Source organism: Polyodon spathula, chromosome 9 (assembly GCF_017654505.1).
Source record: "Polyodon spathula isolate WHYD16114869_AA chromosome 9, ASM1765450v1, whole genome shotgun sequence".
In the NCBI taxonomy this organism is placed as follows: domain Eukaryota; kingdom Metazoa; phylum Chordata; class Actinopteri; order Acipenseriformes; family Polyodontidae; genus Polyodon; species Polyodon spathula.
Window position 1 is genome coordinate 25,519,082 of NC_054542.1, and position 20,445 is coordinate 25,539,526.

The window sequence follows — 20,445 nt, forward strand, 5'->3', positions numbered from 1 at the left end:
GTATTTATATCATCTTATTGGCTATAGAAACATTATCAGTGGTCCTTTTTTTTTTTTTTTTTTTTTACATGATTTTATTTTTGGGCTTGTCTCGTGTCCAGCTACAACCAGACCACGCGACCTCTATACCTAAACTTTAAGGGTGTTTGCCTGACACTGCAAATCTCATATTCTCATTCATACACACAGTGTTCAATGAATTAGGTATAATCACTTTAAAGTGGAAACAAATCTGTGAGTCTGTGATGCAGGCTTCTCCAGCCCTATAAGGCATTTCTTTGATGGGACCAATAATAATAAATTCAGCAGATTTAATTAAATGTAGAAAATCTTTCTCTACAGTTTATCATCAAAGAAAGTGCTTTTCATAACAATTATAAGGCCTGGTTCTTGTCTCAAAATCGCGGTGAATGTACGAGGTCATGACATACAGCTAGGCACTGCTAATGCCCTATAGTAATATTAAAATCCAAACGCAGTAAATTGTGTGTAGGATTGTAGTCTTATTATTCTGTTCAAGGTTATTCAATTCCAATCTATGTCCCCTGAAGCAGTGCAATATGCTATACTCTTCCTTGCTGTTTATGGTGTGTGTTCTTCATGAATCTTCACTACAGGTGCACTTGCATGCATGGAACCTACCATATAATGTTTCTGTTGTTTTCTTTCAACCCCTGTTGAAAGTTGAACGATAGAAACCTGATAATACCAATCATTTCATTTACAGGTCATATCATGCAATACCAATCATTCAATTTACTGTTTTTGTCAAAATATAGACTTTTTATAAAGACAACTTTATATGCTCTGTTGATATGCGTTGAACTTTGGCTAAAATGAACTTTGGCTGATCTAGTCTATGATGCAAATATCTATGCCAGGCAAGTGGAACTGAAGAGCAGCTCCTGAACTAGGGTGAAAGCACCTTAACATAGTCTTAGAACAATAAAAAACAGTATTTCTTTAGTCATTTCACTAAGAATCAAGCATCATAAAGCATCACGCATTCCATTGAGTGAGAGAGCTTGACTCATTGCATGTACCTACCATCATTCATTATCCCTCATTCCAATAAGTGAGAGAGCTTGACTTACCCTTTTTAAATACAAGCTCTAAATGAAATTGCAGGACCGCTTTGTACTAGCGTGTCGTTTACCACAGACACAAAGAAGTCCTTCACACAACAAAGAGAGGCTTTTTTTTATACATTTGCATATCAAATAAAATTTAAGCTATGCAAATTAATTCAATAGTTTTCTCTCTTAAAACATTCTAAGATAGCATTTTCTGTAGAATACAAAGACAACTTCAATTTTTGCCTCGCACACTGTATGAAGCATATTATATGTCTATATGGGAATTTTGTTTTACTATTCTTTCAGTGTTTGACAGATCCTTATTGGCATGCCATCATTAACTGTTGGACAGTCGCTATAAACCCAGTCTTGAACAGTTATATAACAGTTATATTCAACTGTAAACATTGTTTAGTTAATCAAAACAGGTATTTATATAATAATAATAATAAATAATAATAATAATAATAATAATAATAATAATAATAATAATAAAACAGTCCTTAAAACAAAGCATTCCTTAAAAAGTCCTTATTCCTTAAAAAGTCCTTAAACGTTTTGTGAATAGAAGCCATAGCCTTTAACAGCTCTGACCAATCAAGCCATGGCAGGTCAGCTTCACTTAATGTGGAGTATATTCTTGCAATTAATGCCTATTCAGAGTTTCATCAGATTCAGGCAAACTGTTCTCCTGATACAGCTTTAAGTAGTGCAGTATGGGGCAATGCACCAGTAAAGTTATATAAAACTCTCATTGCTATATCTTTATTAATCCACTGTAAACCCTAATACTATGCACTACTATAATAATAATACAAAACAATGTGCAAAGATGTGCATTTGACTGCTTCTAATTGACGTGATTATTAAACAGTCAACACACTGACGAATAATTGGTGTACCGGGAAACAAAATAATGATTCGGTATCGATCTAGTTCATCAACAGAAACAGTCATGGCTCCATAGCGTGCTATGTGAACTCTTGAGTAATTTGGAAAGTAACATGGCGATACTTACCATTGTTCAGGCTACACTTTGCTGGTCATTCTCGCAGCACAACATTTGGAAGGTTCCGCGGTAAAGCGCATTTATTTGCATGATTGATGTGCGCTGTTAGGTTCAATGAGTGGGTTGAAACCACCAATTACTGTATCTGTCGTTCATCACTGCTTTAATGACAGCGATACCCTGCTGTGTTCTACAGAACATTAAAACTAGCAGAGGAGACGGAGAGACGATGCCGAATGATTCACTTCAAAATTAGCTACTGTTTAAGTTAATCGACCAAGGTGGACAACTCTCTGGAAGTTAATCTTTGAAATTTAACTGGATATTTATCCGTGAGTTATAATTTAATTAACTAGAGGTGTACGACGCCCTCTCCTCTTAACATCTTTGTCAAGGTAAGTCGTTTCTACTGCAGATATTTAAACTGTAAAATACAATTGCAGCACATATATTTTACATAAATTAGTATGTGATTGTTAATAATTTGTCCGCAAACATTACCAACTTCCGTGGTTTGTTTTTATACAACATGATGGGAAAATTAAGAGAATGCAAAAAACCCCACATTTTCCATATTTAAGAAGGTACGTTTAAGCGATATAGAAAATGTCAGCGCTGTTTCTCTCTAAATATACCTGTATAACCAAACAACATTTAGGGGAAAAGTGTACTCTTCTTTTACTTGCATTATTATTATTATTATTATTATTATTATTATTATTATTATTATTTATTTGCTTCCTTGAGATGAGCTTGCAAATACGTTGGTAATAACCCCTTGTTGCAGCTGCATGTCTCTTTAGTTCATAGACAGGCAATAAATGCTCAACAAGGGAGAAAGCTTGTGTTTCACAGCTGAAAACTACAGGTGGAGAATGCAAACAAACTGGACAGCATACAAGTCCCCCATGAATCTCAATCTAGTGTATATATAAACATGAATGATATATACTGCAGCTTTAATATTGTATTTGACTTAACAGCTGCTGGTAATTATTTATGAATATATGTATTTAAACTGTTCATTTCTGTCTTGTTTTATGTTGGCCAGATATTTAGTTGGATAGAAAAGTTAACAGCCTGATGTGTAGGTACAACATTTAAAGTCACTGTACAGAAACAAGGCTACTGGGGAGAAAAAAGACAAAATTGTGAGAAGAGAAGATAATACTGCCTGGTCAACCCAAGAAATATCATCTGTTTTTCTTTCCAAGGGTATTTTGCTTCATTGCATGAATTTGAAAATCTCCATTAGTGCCTTCAATCAGATGTCAGATTCCTACAGTCAAGTAATGTTCTGAGCAGCGTTGTGTGATACACGGCTGTTATGGATTCTGTACCCTCGGTGAGATGAGATGAAGTTACAAGCTCTCAAACCATGAATGCAGACAGGCCTGGCTCGTTTGCATTGTGGTTAGGACTCACTTGTGACGCGCAGGGTTGCCAGTTCGCTCCCACCCTCCACCCTGTTACACGTGTCCCTAGTGAACCCCCTACTGGTCATTTTTATACCTGCTTCTTACAGAAATCCCACTTTGCTCAGTTCTGTCCAGAGCAGGGGTCTCCAACCCTTTTCCTGGAGAGCCCCTATCCAGCAGGTTTTATAGGTGTCTTTACATCATCAGTGGCTAAAGATCTGGAACACATGTTAATCTTCACTAATTAAGCCAATAATTGGTTTAATTAAGTAACAGAGAGTTTGGTTGAAACAAAAACCAGCAGCCACAGTAGCTCTCCAGGACCAGGGTTGGAGACCCCTGGTCCAGAGACTTCCACAAAATGTAAAATATTTTTAAATATTGTATATTATGACACATATTATGCTGTAATGAGCATAAAACAGTACAGAAGGTATATAAAGTATGTTTAAATGCAGTGTGAAAGCCACATTACAGACAGCACAGCCGTTAACTGTCAGCAGTGGTGTTCCCAGGGGCATGCTCTCACTTAATGCTTGTACTCTGTGCATCTTCATTATCTCTGTACATCTTTCTGTTGAGTTCTGGTATGTATGCTAGTGACATTAATAACTACTGATTTACAGGTTTGGTCTGTTTTAGTCCAATTTAGAGGTGATAGCCAAAAGTATTTCTCTTATTATCATCAAATTTTATGGTATAAGCCATGGTAAAAGTAGAACAAGTTTAGAATCTGGGAAGCATTGTAAAGCATTGTAAAAAGTCTTGTTTGAATTTTAAGCCGTTTGCAGTCAAGCCTGGGGAATAGGTTGTCTGCTGGCTTTTGCAGTGATGCAGAACAGAACACATTGGAGGACCCTTTGAACCAATGGGGTCTCTAAGCAAAGGATCAATTCCCAATGAAAAGTCATTACAAAAAAAAAGTAAGATTGTGAATTGTCACCTGCGGATGTTCCAGTATACCATTAGAGACAATGGAGGTGCTTTCCTGAGTCAAAATGCTCTATTCTGACAAAGGAATTTTCTACTAGGTGCTATACAGCTTTCATAGGTCCTGAAATATTCATACAGTATGATGTGACAGTGAAAATCTCTGCTATGAAACCTGAAATATTGTTTGTCATTTCACACCTAGAAACATCTTTCAACAAGAAGCAGAGATGGCAGCCGGTCTGGAAAAAGCTTGCCACAAGTGCATTTCTAAGATTGCCAGCAATGGTGAGCATTCTCTGACAGTAATATTGAATTTTAATAAAGCAGAAAGGGGCACCATGGGAGATGAAATTACTGCTGCAATAATGTTGAATTCAATACGTTCCAGTTGCACACTGTTGTTTTAAGCAGATTTGACTTAATTGGTGGAGATCACAAAGCGCTCTAAGGTATGTCATGAAGGAATAATAGTACAGTGTTGCTTTGCAGTATAATAGCTCATAGTAATGCTCAGTAAATATTTGGTATTACATTGTGTTGTGAGGCTCCACAATTATAGCTATTAAAATGCTATTATGCATCAGTCCTATAAGTATCCCCTGTCAGATTTAGTTTTTTTATCTGATGGTTTATTTAAATTTAAAAAAAAAAACACCACGTGTGAATTAAATGTTGCTAACTGTTCCTGTGTTGTAGGTCAGCTTCACTCTAGTGGCCAACACAAATCCGGCCATCTACTGCACAGGTTTCACTCCTTTTAAAATATAAGTTTAGGCTTAGATGGAGAGATATTTGGGTTACTCCATGTACACCTAAGTTTTAGAGCATTTGTATTCTTTAAATGTAAATGTATGACTGATATTGATGAAAAAAAAAAAAAATTCTTACATTTGTGTTTCATTCAGCTTGCCTGATATTTGGACTTCTTGCCTTCCTCGCCTGGCCCATCACTATGGCTTTTGTGGGTAATAAATTCCATACATCTCAGCCATTTTACACTTCCATTAGCTACGTAGGTCTCAAATGTGCAGTTTTGAAAGAAATGCATGTTTTAGCAAACTTGTATTTGCATTAAAACATGCTATTTGGTACCACTTTAGGTTGAAGGAAGCATTTAGTTTATATGCCTTATTCTGCTGTTAGCTGTTTCATTACTTCCTGGGTAATTTCATTAGAAGTGTCTTCTGGATCAAAGCATTACTGCTCTGGCTGAAATCATGTCAGTCTATAGGGGAAACAGCTGATTGGTTATTAACAGGAAAGAAGCCAGTGATTGGTTGGGGACAGTTTCACTCTGACCGTGAAATGACCCAGGAAGTGCAAAGCAGTCTTAAAGCATGGCTTGTAAACAGAGATTTATGAATTCATGTTCATGGAACCATTTTATTAGCTGCAATTACTTGCAATCATATAAACACAAGTAATGTATTGCATGGTCTTGCTTGTTATTCTATGAACCTCAAATACACTCCTTTTTACCTTTGTTGCCGTAGTTACAGTACTCAAATCAAAAGTAGTATGGGTATGGTGACATAATCTACTACTGTGGAGTGATCTGATTGGTTAGAAAGGTTTTTTTTTTTTTTTTGTCTGTTTGTTTTCAGGAATGAAGTATTTGGAATACTGTCCTATCCAGCCACTGATTCCCTTGTATTTGCTGGTCGGAGGAATTATTGGAAGTTTAAAGGTAATTTTAATGTAGACCAAGGAGTCTTGATATGGGTTTCAAAAACCTTTGCCTTTTTCATTAGTATGTTATTACCTCTGTAACTACAATGCAATACAGTATTATATTACTATTGCAATTATAATACGCTTTGATAAGTTAAACTACAGTACATGTGTAATGCAAAGCAGTCATTCGCCTTTTTTTCTGTAGTAGCTGATACATACAGGTAGTGGACAAAAAAATGGAAACACCTGGGTAAATGAGGGACACCAAGTATATTGAAAGCACAGGTGTGGCTCATGCGTTAAATAAGCAAATAACATCCCAGCATGCTTAGGGTCTTGTATAAAAATGCTGGACAGGCGTGGTTGCCTATAATTATGGCTAGCATAGCTGCAAGAGAAGACCTCAGTGACTTTGAAAATGGGGTGATTGTTGGGGCGCGTTTGGCAGGAGCTTCAGTGACCAAGACAGCTCAACTTGCTGATGTTTCACGAGCAACGATGTCTAAGGTGATGTCAGCAGTGATCTCCAAGGGAAAGACATCATCAGCAAAGGGCAACAGTTGGCGGAAGCACATACTCCAGGATCATGATATCCGTGCATTAATTCGAAGTGTAAGGCAAAACAGGCGAGCAACTGCAGATCAATTGACTGCAAATTTTAACCTGGGGAGCGAGCAGCCAGTTACATCAAAAACGGTCCGCCGAGAACTCCACAGAGCGGGATACCATAGTTGGGTTGCAGTGCACAAACCGCTCCTCACACCTGCAATGCAGGTTTGCAAGTCCAGTGGTGCAAAGAGAACAGGCAATGAACTACAGAGCAGTGGAGAAATGTGATATGGTCAGATGAATCATCCTTCACCATGTTCTTGACAAATGGACGAATGCACGTGTAGTGCCAACATAAAGAGCTGTATGGCCCTGAGTGCTTGGTTCCAACAGTGAAGGGTTCTGGTGGTTCCATAATGTTGTGGTGTGCATTTTCCTGGCATGGTTTGGGTGCATTCATTCCCTTAGAAGGCAAGGTCAATGCTAATCACTACTTAAAGGTACTGAATGATCATCTTCAACCCATGTTGCAGCATTTCTTTCCTGCCGGGCGGTGTGTCTTCCAGCATGACAATGCCCCTATCCACAGAGCACGTGTGGTCACCCAATGGTTTGATGAACATGACACTGATGTTATCCAGATGTCATGGCCTTCTCAGTCATTTATGACATTTATGGGATATTCTGGAACGAAGCCTGAGAGAGTTTTCCACCTCCATCAACCAGGCATGTGTTGATTGACTTTCTCGTGGAAGAATGGTGCCGCATCCCTCCTGCAGAATTCCAGAGGCTGGTAGACTATGTCACGGTGCATACAGGCCATACTAGCCGCACCTGGTGACCCAATGCCCTATCGCCCTATTAAGTGACTTTACATTGGTGTTTCCATTTTTTGTCCACTATCTGTATATCAAACACTGTCACTAGCCTTTATTAATTTTTTTTTTTTTTTTTACAATTTTAATGTAAATGGATGATCCTGTAACAGTGGCTTTACCAAACCCATAGTCTTGCAAAGACTGTAGCCAGAATAACAGAACATGACCTGGCCTATTGGCTCTAATACTAGACCTTTGTTTACTAAGTTTAAATGATCAAATACAATATTTCTTAATAGTTATCCAATGGAATTCCTTGTGTTTCCAATTTGTGCTCAGGTGACTTTTACAGTACGGACAGTGATTCTATTTGTTCATTTGCAGGTGACGTTTCTGCTCTATGACTCCGCAAAGATGAGGTCACTTCTTTCCAAGTCAGTTGTCATAGACGATGACGATGATGATGAGTATCCATGGCGACAGAATGCCCACAAATACTACATCCACATCACCCTCAGCCTGTTCCTTTTCATCTGGTTCATTCTAGGAAACTACTGGGTGTTCTCTGTCTATAAACCTAACTTCATCCGTCCATTCCACCAGCCCCAGGATTACTGTGATAAAACCCTTTACATCTTTGCTGTCTGTGTTCTTGTCATGAGTTACACTGTGCTCGCTCTCCTCCTTCTGTGCACCTGCTGCCTCTACTGCTTCTCAAAACCGAGAACCACTGCAGAATTTCACTGAAAAAAATACAAGGATGTGAATAACAAACAGTTGTAGGTTATTGTGGTGATAAGAAACAAAGATACCAGAGAAGCAGTAGTGGAAATGCTGGTAACGGGTTATCTGTCATTTCTGTATGTCCTTGAGATCTATAATGGCAGACATGTCAAGACTTTTGTTGGTGTCAATTTTAGTACTCCTAAAAGTAGTCGTCCCAAAACTTGATCCTGTTTATTTGTTTAAATCTCACTTATTTTGATAATTTGACCTTTGCATCTGTGTGAAGGTCTGACGACAGGTTGCGGCCCTTGTTATAAGCCTACTCTCATGCATTTTTAATATACTGCATCATCTTGGCCTGCTTATATCCATAGACATTGCAAACGTGTGCTCAAAGAAAAGAGATAAAGTTATTCTTGTACCATTATTATTATGTCATATAATGTATTTTTATACACCCGGATTCTGAAGTGGCAACACCCTTGTTTGAACGATCACCTTCTTAAAAAAAATGTTTTACCATTAAGTTCTGTTTTTTAATAACCATGCGCAACTAATGCCTGAGGGGAAATATCATGGCTCAAGTGAATGGGGAAAATACTGACTAGAAGTAGTTGCTCTGCATTAATGATTCAGACAATTGCTTGCATCATCAGTGATGAAGGTCCAGGCGATGAAGACATGGAGTTCAGCAGTTTCGGATCAGATGAGACTCCGCAGTCTGCTTTCCTGTTGCGTTACAATCCATATTTTTTATTTTTATTTTTATTTTTTTAGACACTGCAAGAGCTTGTAACTCAAGCATTTTTTTGTAGTGAATATTGTATAGTATTATTCTGTGTTGTGTTTTCACACCAGAGACTCCAATTTGTTACTTACAGAGATTATGTAAATCCCTTTATTTTAGTGGACTGATTTTCACGTGTTTATATATTTTTTAAATGTAGCGACTGTTATTCTAGTGTTTTTAACCTACAGATGTGTTTTTTCATGATGTGCTTTTGCACTGCACACTGTAACTTTAAAGTTTAATGTTTGTTTTGTGAAAATGTTTGAAATGACAGAACAGTGGACATACTGCAGCAAATTTGATTTGTATTTCACTAATCAATAAATATGTTAACTGCACTTCTTGATTCTTTAGCAAGACGGTGAGCTGTGCTTTACATTTGAATTTTTAAACACGCCTAATTGTAAACTTTATCTATGTACTGTGGTAGTGAGGTCTGTGCAGGATGGTAACAATAGACAATTGTTCATCTGGTGACTTTGTTCACAGTTCAAACAAACAGGTTTTTTTGTTATGGTTCTTCCAACACACAAATCAAAATAAACAAAACAATACTTAACTTCACTTGAAGTACCTGCTACACTGTAGATAGTTGTCCCTGACTAACATGGCTAAGCCATTTTCCTGTAACAGAACAATTTTCACTTTTTAAAGTTGTAATTTTCACTTGCATCCAGTTTTTTCCAAGTTGAACTGTACAGATGTGTACACTCCACACTCCACACAGTTTGAGGACAAAGGAGAGCTTAAACACACAGGTTAATCATCTTAACAATCAGTTAACACATAATTGACTCTTTACAAGTACATTCAGTTTCACCCATTTGTTTGTAGGCTGATATGTTACAGGAAATCACTGGAGCCCCAGTTTATTCTGGGAATAATGTTTTAGCCATTCTGTTACTGACATATTTACCTTGCTTGACCTCACCACACTACTTAATGTTAATCATTTTTGTTTGCGGATTTACATATTCTGACTCCTAGCTGTGTTAAAACTGCATGAAGCTGTGACCTACACTTTTACAGAAATGGTAAGAAGATATTTAATAGGGTTAACTTTTTTTCCCTGCCAATCGATAACATTTTGGGCGGCTTTTTATTAAATATGCTTCTGCATGTGTTTATAAATGTAAGAATATGCACAGTAAACTAGTGATTCATAGTCTTCTTGACTGTCTTAAGTAGTTTTATTATAGTGCTGACTGTGTGTAGATGGTACTGCACTGTTGTATTTATCAGCATAAAAAGTCACTATTATATGTATGACACACTAGCTGATGTATCAGATATGACTGGCCAGTGGAGAAGATATTTATATTGTGAAGATGATATCTTAATTGTGGTATTTGTAACTTTGCTAATAACACCTTTTTTTTTGTAATGTACTGTATTGCTTGTTTTTAAATATACAGTTTGAAGAGTTTGCTATGGATATAAAAATAAATACTTTCATTACAAAACTTTCATGCATAGTTTGTGTATTTGTCACATAGTTTCTGTTTTAAAAAATGAGATGTATTGCAAATGTTGATATAAATATTGTTTTGCTTAAGCAATAACTAAAGTATAGAAGGAAACTACTTTACACTCAACACACCCTCTATTATGTGAAAACAGACAACTTTGGACTTCACTTTTTTAAAGTCAGTTATCTGACTGCAACAGAATCAGTCATGTGAATGGGAGCCTTTGTGAGGTTTGTTTTTACAGTTTATTAATTGCAGGACAGGATTTACATACTGCACTCTTTATGTTAAATGTTTTGATCATATACAGTATGTTAGTATATCTTTTTCTACATGAGCTGATTCTTCTAAAGCTGCTGCATCCAACTTGTGTTTACTTATGTATTTCACAACCTGTGCAAAAAAATTCACGCTCAGCAGTTGCTTTATGACAACCACGTGACGCCCAACCTATTCTGCAAGGCAAGCTACATAACTCCGGTTTATTTTACCAGTCATCGTTACATATGAGAGAGGGCGTGTCTAGACACCATGACGTGAAAATACAAGGGAAAATGCGAGCAACAAACTACAGCAGAACCATACTGTCCACGGCAGTGCGGCGGTCCAAGAGCAAAACATCATGACTTTCTACAGAAACGGTGTGTGGCTCGTTAAAGGACTTAAGGAATATACCAAGTAAGTCGTTTTATATTAAAATAATGTTTGCTTGCTTTGTTTGGAAAAATATAGGTTGTCAACAACGCAGATAGTGCTTTTCTATCTTCGTTTTTCTATTTTACAGTCTAAACTGCATTTTCTTTTTGTCCTTTTTTAAATTTAAATTTTGTTTTAATTGTTCTATTGCTACAAACTAGTATTTTTACAATTTTTGATCGCTTTTTAGTTGCAGTTTTAGACAAATTCTGTGTTAGATTGTTTTTAATTTTAATGGTTTAGTTGTTCGTTGTTTAAGATAACCTTAAATCTCTTCAAGTACTGACTGAGATACTTTTATGTAATTACTGCTGTAATACAGACAGTGTTGACCCGCCTACTTCACAATACAAAATAGCCCTATTGTATAGAGTGCATATGAGATTGTGTAACTGGATTGTCTTAAAGGGACAGTAAGTACATGACGAAAACTTGCAGTAACATGGTTTTGCATTATACTTCAGTGATTTGAATTCTGTAGCACGACTAATGAAGGATAGCTGTCAATTCACAAGAAAAATAGCAGCTGTGATTCATGACGGTTTGACAGAAAACCACTTCCTGCTTGCAGCAGGACATTTCTCAATAAACAGCAATGGGGTCGTTCTGTTTAACCATAAAATTGTTTTATATAAACAATGTATATTTTTGTAATTTGTGTTTTACAGAGCTGGTTACGAGGCTGCTGCAAAACATTTTGTTCCTGGAGATTTGGATGTGAATTTAAAAGGGAAATCCTTTATGATCACTGGTGCCAACAGCGGGATTGGAAAAGCTGCAGCAAATGAGATAGCAAAAAGAGGTAAATATCTGAAAACAAAGGGCAAAGCAGACACCAACTCATTTACGCTTGAAAGGGAAACATCAACTCATTTACACTTGTCTCTGAAGGCACAGCACTGTAGACTATCCCTCCTTATTGGGCATTATTGCGCTCCATGCTGGACAGAATATCAGTGTCATTCAGTTATCCTAAAGTTTCAGGAGGGGTACAAATTTCAGACAAATCTCTTGAAGAAAAAGCAAATGAATCAGACGTCTCCAATGTATGAAGATAATCAAGGAATAATAACCATACTGTTATTTCAGTGAGTCGTTCATTGAGGAGAAAATGCATGTTACATTCAAGTTTGTTTACCTTTTAAAAAAAAACCCTGATATTTAATTAACAGTTTTAGTGGTAGTGCTAACTTTATCAGAAAATACTAGAGGAGACTCCTGCTTTGCTTCTAATCGCCTAACAGAAGCGGTTACTGGTCAGTAATGTTTTGCAAGGGATGGTGATATAGTGGAGGCTGTCTTAGGTGTGCATTTATAGTACTTCAGACCTACCTTGAGAATGAGTCATCTCAGAAGAAGAAGAATGATGAATGGCTACGTGAACGAAGGCTATGCATTATTAACATGATCTGAATGTGGACATCTGTTATAATAAGTTATTGATAATACCAACAACCATGAATGTTACTTAATTACATTTTCTTAGGTGGTACAGTTCATCTTGTCTGCAGAAATAAAGACAGGGCTGAAGAAGCGAAGAGGGAAATCATAGCGCAAAGTAACAATGAGGTAAGCCTGCAGAAGTATATCTTATCGGCTGTATTGGATTCAGGATCAAGCTTCAGTACACCACAGTGATTTTTAGTTTCACTCCAAGGATATAGGCAGTTAGTCCTGCAGAACCTGTGTTTAAGCCATAGTCTTTGAAATAAAACCAGGGTCATTCCATATGTCTGTCTGTATACTAGCATCCTTCTTTCTGCTACACACTGGAACTCTGTAATCCTTGAAGTAGTGGGAGGTTCTACTTTTTTATTCAACTCATTCCTGAGATCAATTATGGCATCAGAAAAGTATATGGTTATACATTTCCAAAATATATAACAAGTGTGCTAAAGAAAACCATAATACAAAGACAATTGGCACCAATCTTGGACTGATTTACCTAAGGTAACATAAATTAGACGCAGATTCGTGGTAATTGGGATTTGAAACGAGCCGTAAATGATTAAATGCATTAGTAAAAGTAGCTCAAAGTTTTCCTGACATTTCATTTGTGTTTCCTTTCAGAATGTTCACGTGCATATTCTGGATATGTCGAGTCCACGTCAAATCTGGGAATTTGCTGAAAACTTCAAGAAGGAAAATAATTTAAATGTTTTGGTAAGTCATACATTTTAAACCTGGCAATGCTTGCCCGTGTATGTGGATGAAGTAAACAGCTACACATTGTGAATTTGCTATTGTTAAAAATGTGTTCCCAGATTAACAATGCAGGGTGCATGGTCAACCAAAGAGAGCTGACAGAGGATGGACTGGAGAAGAATTTCGCCACAAACACTTTAGGTAAGAGAAATCAGAAAATGTACAAACGAGAGGCAGACATTCCAACTGTATCTAGAGACCCACTTTCCCAATTATCATGTAACCTAGTAAGGACATTTTTTTTTGTAAATTTAAAGTTCTGTTCTCTCCCTGTTCTCTCCCCAGTTTCAATGTCGATTTACCGCTACAACCCACAACCTCCTTTCCCGCTTCTTTCAAAGGGTTGTTGAACCCTGGAGTAAAGGGTTCGTGTGACTGGTCTCTGCCTGGTCTCGTTTGGCACCGGACCAGTAGGTGTAACTGCATTGCAGTGAGGGGAACAGACCCCGGCTGTTTTCTCTCCTTAGTCAATGCAGCACACCCTGAGTCCTCAGCTAAGATCAGCAACTCACAGAGACCATCAAGCTCCACTCGATCCACTCGACACAAATCTATTAATCAGTGCATTGGGTTTTGTTTCTCCAAACTCATTTTATTTTACACTTTTCCTTAAAGCTGAAGTGATCATTTTTCCAGAAATGGGATTCGGGAGGCCCTTTCTCATTAAGCAATTAGGGCATTCACTTTCAATAAAAAAAACCTGGATATAAGGGGACAAATAAAGGCGCCTGTCTGTCTGTCTGTCTGTAGGCATGTCACACATGCTGTGGGTTAAGGTCATGTTCTGCTTTTTCATGATACTGCACTGCTTACAGCAGTAGCAGGGCATATGTATGTTCCTGCCATAGATTATTTGGTATACATAATTATTTGGTGGTGGTTACATGTTCGTTCAAATGCTATCCTGTATCAACCTTGTGTGGTGTGTTTTTCCAGGGACCTACATTCTAACCACTGCTCTCATACCAGCCTTGAAAAGCGCAGATGCCCCCAGAGTGGTGAGTACATTATATGAGGTACTTTGAAATGACTGTTCATTTTCCATTATTACTGTTGGGTGCATATTATTTGGATATATGAGAACATGAAGATCACTATGGCGACATGCCTTTTCATAGTGCTGATAGCGCTACCACACTTGTTCATAGTTGTAAAGTTTGAAATGGGTTGCAGATTACAGTGTCCTCGGGAGGCATGCTGGTCCAGAAGTTAAACATTGCTGACCTACAGTTTGAAAAAGGGCAGTTTGACGGAACAATGGCGTATGCTCAGAACAAAGTAAGAACACTTTCTGTTTATGATTTTAAAAATAAATACAGCAGAGCAGGTGCAAATATGTGGTCAGAAATAAGTGTTAGATTGCGCAAAATGTAGGGGTATGTTTTTGTGTTTCAATATTGCAATCTGAAACACAGTACCAGTTTTTTAATTGAATAATAAATGCCATTGTCAACAGAATACATTATTATACAAATTGCATTATTTTTATAAATCTGAGATCTTGTATGCGTACAGAATACAGTGCATTTACAAACCACTACTTATGCACCTTTATTGAATGTCATAAAATCTGTGTTCTGTTCTTTGGACATAGAGACAACAAGTGATCCTGACAGAACAATGGTCAAAGCAGCACAAAGACATTCACTTCTCTTCAATGCACCCAGGCTGGGCAGATACACCAGGTAACAATAGATGATTATTTAGAAAAGAGCTTGAACTGTTCTTCAGGATGGCTGGCTGGTTGCTGTATTAGGGTTGTAAAGATACCCTAATGTGACGATACATGGGATGGACCTGACGGGCTACTTGTCTAATTCATGATAAGATAAAATGATCATTTATGAAGGACTATTTTGTTAAAAAAAAAAAAATGAAGGGGACCTCAAGTGGCTCACCTGGTAAAAGCACGACCCCGTGGTGTGCAGCGTGAGTCATACAGCCAGGGGAGGGCAGGTTTGCATCCTGTCTGTGTGAAGTCATTGGTCTTTGAGGGGGATTCCAGAAGGAGCGCTGCATTGGCCTGGCACTCCTGTGGGTTAGGGAGGCAAAACTGGCAGGAACTGTTCTCCTTATTGCACTACAGACAACTCGCTGACATCTCCTCTTGAATCCCTGTGCAAAACAGGAAATTGGCCTGGTAGTGGGATCAGAGAACGCTCACTGAACCTTCAGTTCTCTTGAGCTGTGTTGGGAATTGCTGCAGTGAGGGAACATAACCAGCCATTCTAAATTGGGGAGAAAATTGGGGGTAAAATAACTGGGCGCAGTTCTAAGTTAAAAAATAAAAAAATAAAAAAACAACAGGAGATAGGGAGTGTATTTATTCATACCAAGAGACCGAACACACTCTGGTGAACTACATTGAACTTTTGGTCGGGTATCACAGTACAAACGATACATACCTCTGTTACGATACGACATATTGTGTAAAGAAAGGGTCATAACTCATCGATACACAACGAATCATTACGCCTCTGTATTGTATATTACGTCAGTTGTTTTTCTCCTTTGAACAGCTGTGCGGTTATCGATGCCTGACTTCTACGAGAAGATGAAGAATAAGCTGCGTTCAGAGACTCAGGGTGCAGACACTGTGGTGTGGCTCGCGGTCTCTCCTTCAGCTGCCACACAAGCAAGCGGGCAGTTCTATCAGGGTAAGACTCGGAGGCAGGGGCTGCTTGGGTAAAGGACTGTGGCAGGAGGCGTGTGCCTTACATGTGGAAGTCTTGCGGTCTGCAGCAATAAAAAGTCATTTCCACTTTCTAGCTTTTGGGTTATTGGTGACCAGGTGAAACCTTGTATGTACATTTCATTTTTGTTTATTTTAGATAAATATATTCTTCTCATCTCTTATGAAACCTAATAAGTCACATATAAAAACCATGTCACTTTACCTTGTTTCTCTAATGGCCCCTATATGCATATGGAAACTTAATTATTTGGGTTCCTGAAGAAAATCATACATTTGACATACAAGGTTTAGTCATAACACTAACCCTAGTTTTTCATATAACTGCATCAGGAATCGTATTTTTGTGATACAGCAAGGCGTCAAATTATACAAAATACAGGTGGTTTTCAGATTGAGGACACTATTTGTTTGGTTCTGGACAGAAACAGAAATGTTTAATGTGCTACAAGTGGACGAACGTTTAAACGTCTCATCTCAAGTACAACATAATAGACTGGGCTCTCTGCTTTCAAGCCTGTTTTGATTAGTTAAATATGTTTTGGTATTTATTAAGTATTTCTTGAGTGTTTAGAGTGTATCTTTGAATTTCCGAACGATAGCCTCAGAGAACCTTACTGTTCATTACCGGGTTTAGTGAACTTGACCTCTTTTTTCTGATTTTGCAGATCGCAAGCCAGTCTCTGCACACTTACCCTTGGCCTCTACCAGATCTTCAGCTGGGGATGAACAGAAACTGCTGACAGTGTTGGAACAGCTTGCCGAAAAGTTTAACCCTAAAACTGCTCAATCATCTGATTAATAGTCACACTCTGAAATTATTAATACTGTATATTTAAAAATATATATATACATTTTTAAACAAATGTGTTTTTGGTAAACTTGTATTGCTTTTATATTATTAATTTTTTATATAGAAATTTAATAAACCTTTGTAAAGCTTTTGATGATTACAGCGACTGGAACATAAATGGTACACTTTAAAATAAAGCTAAAATAAAATAAAATAAAAAACGGGTACATTAAATCTCTTTTTATTTCCTTTATTTTGTTATTTTATTAACTAGTGGACAGATCACTATTAAAACAGATTGCTTACAGATATACATACCCAGCCCATGGAAATCAAAAAACCACAGAGATGCAAAAACTTGATTTTAAGAAAGCTTTAATAAATGTATATACACACTTAGCAGCTAAAATTAAACCTGCTGGGGAATCCTTGAAAATGGGCAGTCAGTAATAATTATTTCCACATTTAGGTAACAATTTTCACATGGTTACATTAAAACAGATTTATAAAAACAAAGACATTTACAAATTACAAAACAGGACAGCTAAGCTAACAGAGTGTTTGTACTGTGTGTTGCAGCAGTAACAGAAGTCAAACAGGATAAGAAACATTGAACGTTTCTTTTAAGTATATGTACATTACTCCCTTTATTTCTACAAGGAGAGAAATACCCAGTTTCCACTGCCTTGTATTCTTCCAAACTCCCTTGCAAGTAGGTTAATGTAAGTCTTAGTAAGAATAGTAATACAGATTAATAGATTAATTTATAATAATGAAAGAAAAAAAAAAAAAACGAGCAAATTGTTATGGGACTACACCCCCCAGATTGCCATGGGTTGCTAAAAGTGGAATCATCTAATTTAATGATGGACACCTGTCAGGGATTAACCACGCAAGTGTATAAAAGCAGGTCTAATGCTTGCAGAGAGCTGTCTGTGAAGCCTGGGTAATACCTGTGTAGTTAGACCTAAAAACTTGAAAGACACAAGAAAAGTGTAACCTGTATTGTGTTTTGTTGAACCGGTAAACGGCATAGCCATCCGGCTGATAGCCAAGACTGAAAAGTTTAGTAAGCACTCCTAGGTGGAATTAGGCTTTAGTTTTGTGTATTTTGTTTAGTTCCAGTGTTTGTTGTGTTTAATGAAAGTGTGCAGAAAGATCTTAAACTTGCAGTTCTGGCGTCTGGGTCAACTGCTTTAAGGGTGCAAACCAGCTTTACCAGGTTTGTATTGTTCATGATTTATATAATTACACTGAAGCCTAAATAGTGGGGTCCCAAAAAATATAGCATTACACGGGCCAATGTGTTGCTACAACTGTTTAAATAATGGACCTGTAATTTCTTTTCATTGTTAACATCCGGACGACTTTTACACTTATAACTTTAAAGTCTGTTTCAATGCTCTGTTCAAAATGTCCGCTCTAGTTTGTTGATAGTGTAAGGATTACTACCCTTACTGTCAAACAGGTAACACAGCAATAACTATCCATGATGTGGCGAGGAACAGAAAAGCCACAGCACATGTTATGTTTTTATTTATTTTTAATTTTTTCCTGCAGTGATTTAGAGGGTAGATCTCAAACCCCAGTGTACTAGAGCGGACATTTTGAAATGAGCTTTGAAACCGAACGAAAAAGTTGTAAGGATGTTAACTTACTCTTCAAACAATGCAAAGCTTTATAATATCGCAAGGATCCTTTACTAACCCGTGCAATACATTACCAATCTGCATTCTTGATAACAAGTCACAAGTACGTTTATGTTGTTTTTCACTGTAAGTAATCCAATGTTACTGATACAGCAGTAGCTTGACAAATAAGGTGTAGATGTTTAATTAGTAATGATATAAAACTCTTTAAAATAAAACCATACCAACAGATTGGCACACCCCAACAGATATATACAATTAATACTAGCAGTGACTTAAATTTACAATTTTGAAAGATATACACATGATTGTTAACATGTATTTCATATTAAAATATGATTCCTGGCATGATGGCTACAGTAGGTTAAAGACAGTTTCCAGTTTTCATGCCTTGGTCTCAGGAGGTCTGCTGCACTTCAAAAGGAAACAAACTGCTTCACTTCCTAAGTCTTTACACCTCTGTAGTGTCCCCTTGGTTAATGTCTGGGGCACAATTTCACTCTTTGGGTGAAATGGCCAATGCAGTGCAACGCTGAATGTATGGCTTGCAAGATTTCTTTAACCTGGTGTAGTACCAGATATCTGACTTTAAAATTAAATACAATGTTCACAGTAACATGTGTTCCTTTCAAAAGTGCAACTCTGAGACTAAGATAGTGAATGAAAGTGCACAGCAGATCAGTTATGAGATCACTTTGTGAGCTGTAAACACTACGTGAAATAGACAGCTTCAACTACTATTTTAAGCTATATGGATTTGAAGATATACATATGGGTATATAATCGCAATTTGTGAAATGTATCTGTATAACAGACTTTCTGTGAAAAATACAAACGTAACAGAATCGTTATCATTATTTATAAACTGTAACAACCAAAAGGAGTTCCCACTAAAACATACAGTATCAAAGGGAATGTTCACATTAAATTACCAAATTCATTAAAAGATTAAACAAACAAGAAACAAGCAAGTGCATTACATTAATATTTGAACTAAAACACAACACAACTCTACACTGTGACTCTAGCTTAATATGTTTAACAACGTTACCTCCGAAAGCTTTTTTTTTTAGGTAACCCAACATGTAAACACACAACTAATCTGGGGTTATTAGTCAAAAATGTGGATTTGTAGCTATTGCTCAATTTGTAGAAGTCTTATTTAATGTTAAGATCCAAGAAAGGCTTGTGCCTTCTTCAGAATACTGACTCACACAAATAAGAACATAAGAAAGTTTACAAACGAGAGGAGGTCATTTGGCCCATCTTGCTTGTTTGGTTGTTAGTAGCTTATTGATCCCAGATCTCATCAAGCAGCTTCTTGAAGGATCCCAGGGTGTCAGCTTCAACAACATTACTGGGGAGTTGGTTCCAGACCCTCACAATTCTCTGTGTAAAATAAGTGCCTCCTATTTTCTGTTCTGAATGCCCCTTTATCTAATCTCCATTCGTGACCCCTGGTCCTGGATTCTTTTTTCAGGTCAAAAAAGTCCCTTGCGTCAACATTGTCAATACCTTTTAGAATTTTGAATGCTTGAATCAGGTCGCTGCATAGTCTTCTTTGTTCAAGACTGAATAGATTCAATTCTTTTAGCCTGTCTGCATATGACATGCCTTTTAAACACAGAATAATTCTGGTCGCTCTTCTTTGCACTCTTTCTAGAGCAGCAATATCCTTTTTGTAGCGAGATGACCAGAACTGAACACAATATTCAAGATGAGGTCTTACTAATGCATTGTACAGTTTTAATATTACTTCCCTTAATTTAAATTCAACACTTTTCAGAATATCAGAGCATCTTGTTGGCCTTTTTTATAGATTCCCCACATTATCTAAAATGTTTGTCTACTTAGTTTCTTATAAGGTTTACCTTAGAATTAAAGTTAATGCTACTTTATAGCAATAGCAGAATGCCAACCATTGTAACTGAATACTTAACACAAAAAC

General features: G+C 37.1%; 2 protein-coding genes across 2 annotated transcripts; both read left to right on the top strand.

Moving 5' to 3' along the window:
* The first annotated feature begins 2,097 nt into the window (after positions 1-2,097).
* On the top strand, positions 2,098-9,243 carry LOC121321294 (transmembrane protein 272-like). The gene is made up of 5 exons (XM_041260193.1): positions 2,098-2,480; positions 4,639-4,721; positions 5,342-5,401; positions 6,041-6,123; positions 7,862-9,243. Exons 2-5 carry the CDS (start codon positions 4,664-4,666, stop codon positions 8,222-8,224), a joined length of 564 nt encoding a protein of 187 aa, XP_041116127.1. The 5' UTR covers positions 2,098-2,480; positions 4,639-4,663; the 3' UTR covers positions 8,225-9,243.
* A 1,762-nt stretch (positions 9,244-11,005) lies between these two features.
* Positions 11,006-17,067, top strand: dhrs12 (dehydrogenase/reductase (SDR family) member 12). Its single transcript, XM_041258986.1, has 10 exons — positions 11,006-11,140; positions 11,827-11,960; positions 12,645-12,727; positions 13,229-13,321; positions 13,423-13,504; positions 14,300-14,361; positions 14,537-14,641; positions 14,958-15,048; positions 15,883-16,020; positions 16,724-17,067. Exons 1-10 carry the CDS (start codon positions 11,085-11,087, stop codon positions 16,855-16,857), a joined length of 978 nt encoding a protein of 325 aa, XP_041114920.1. The 5' UTR covers positions 11,006-11,084; the 3' UTR covers positions 16,858-17,067.
* Positions 17,068-20,445: the final 3,378 nt, after the last annotated feature.

Bases quoted from the DNA above. Each gene is read 5' to 3' on its own strand.
- LOC121321294 (XM_041260193.1), top strand. From the start codon at position 4,664: ATGGCAGCCGGTCTGGAAAAAGCTTGCCACAAGTGCATTTCTAAGATT. The intron at 4,722-5,341 runs GTGAGCATTCTC...TGTTTCATTCAG, and splicing joins TTCTAAGATTGCCAGCAATG to CTTGCCTGATATTTGGACTT. The intron at 6,124-7,861 runs GTAATTTTAATG...GTTCATTTGCAG, and splicing joins GAATTATTGGAAGTTTAAAG to GTGACGTTTCTGCTCTATGA.
- dhrs12 (XM_041258986.1), top strand. From the start codon at position 11,085: ATGACTTTCTACAGAAACGGTGTGTGGCTCGTTAAAGGACTTAAGGAA. The intron at 14,362-14,536 runs GTGAGTACATTA...AATGGGTTGCAG, and splicing joins GCGCAGATGCCCCCAGAGTG to ATTACAGTGTCCTCGGGAGG. The intron at 15,049-15,882 runs GTAACAATAGAT...TCCTTTGAACAG, and splicing joins AGGCTGGGCAGATACACCAG to CTGTGCGGTTATCGATGCCT.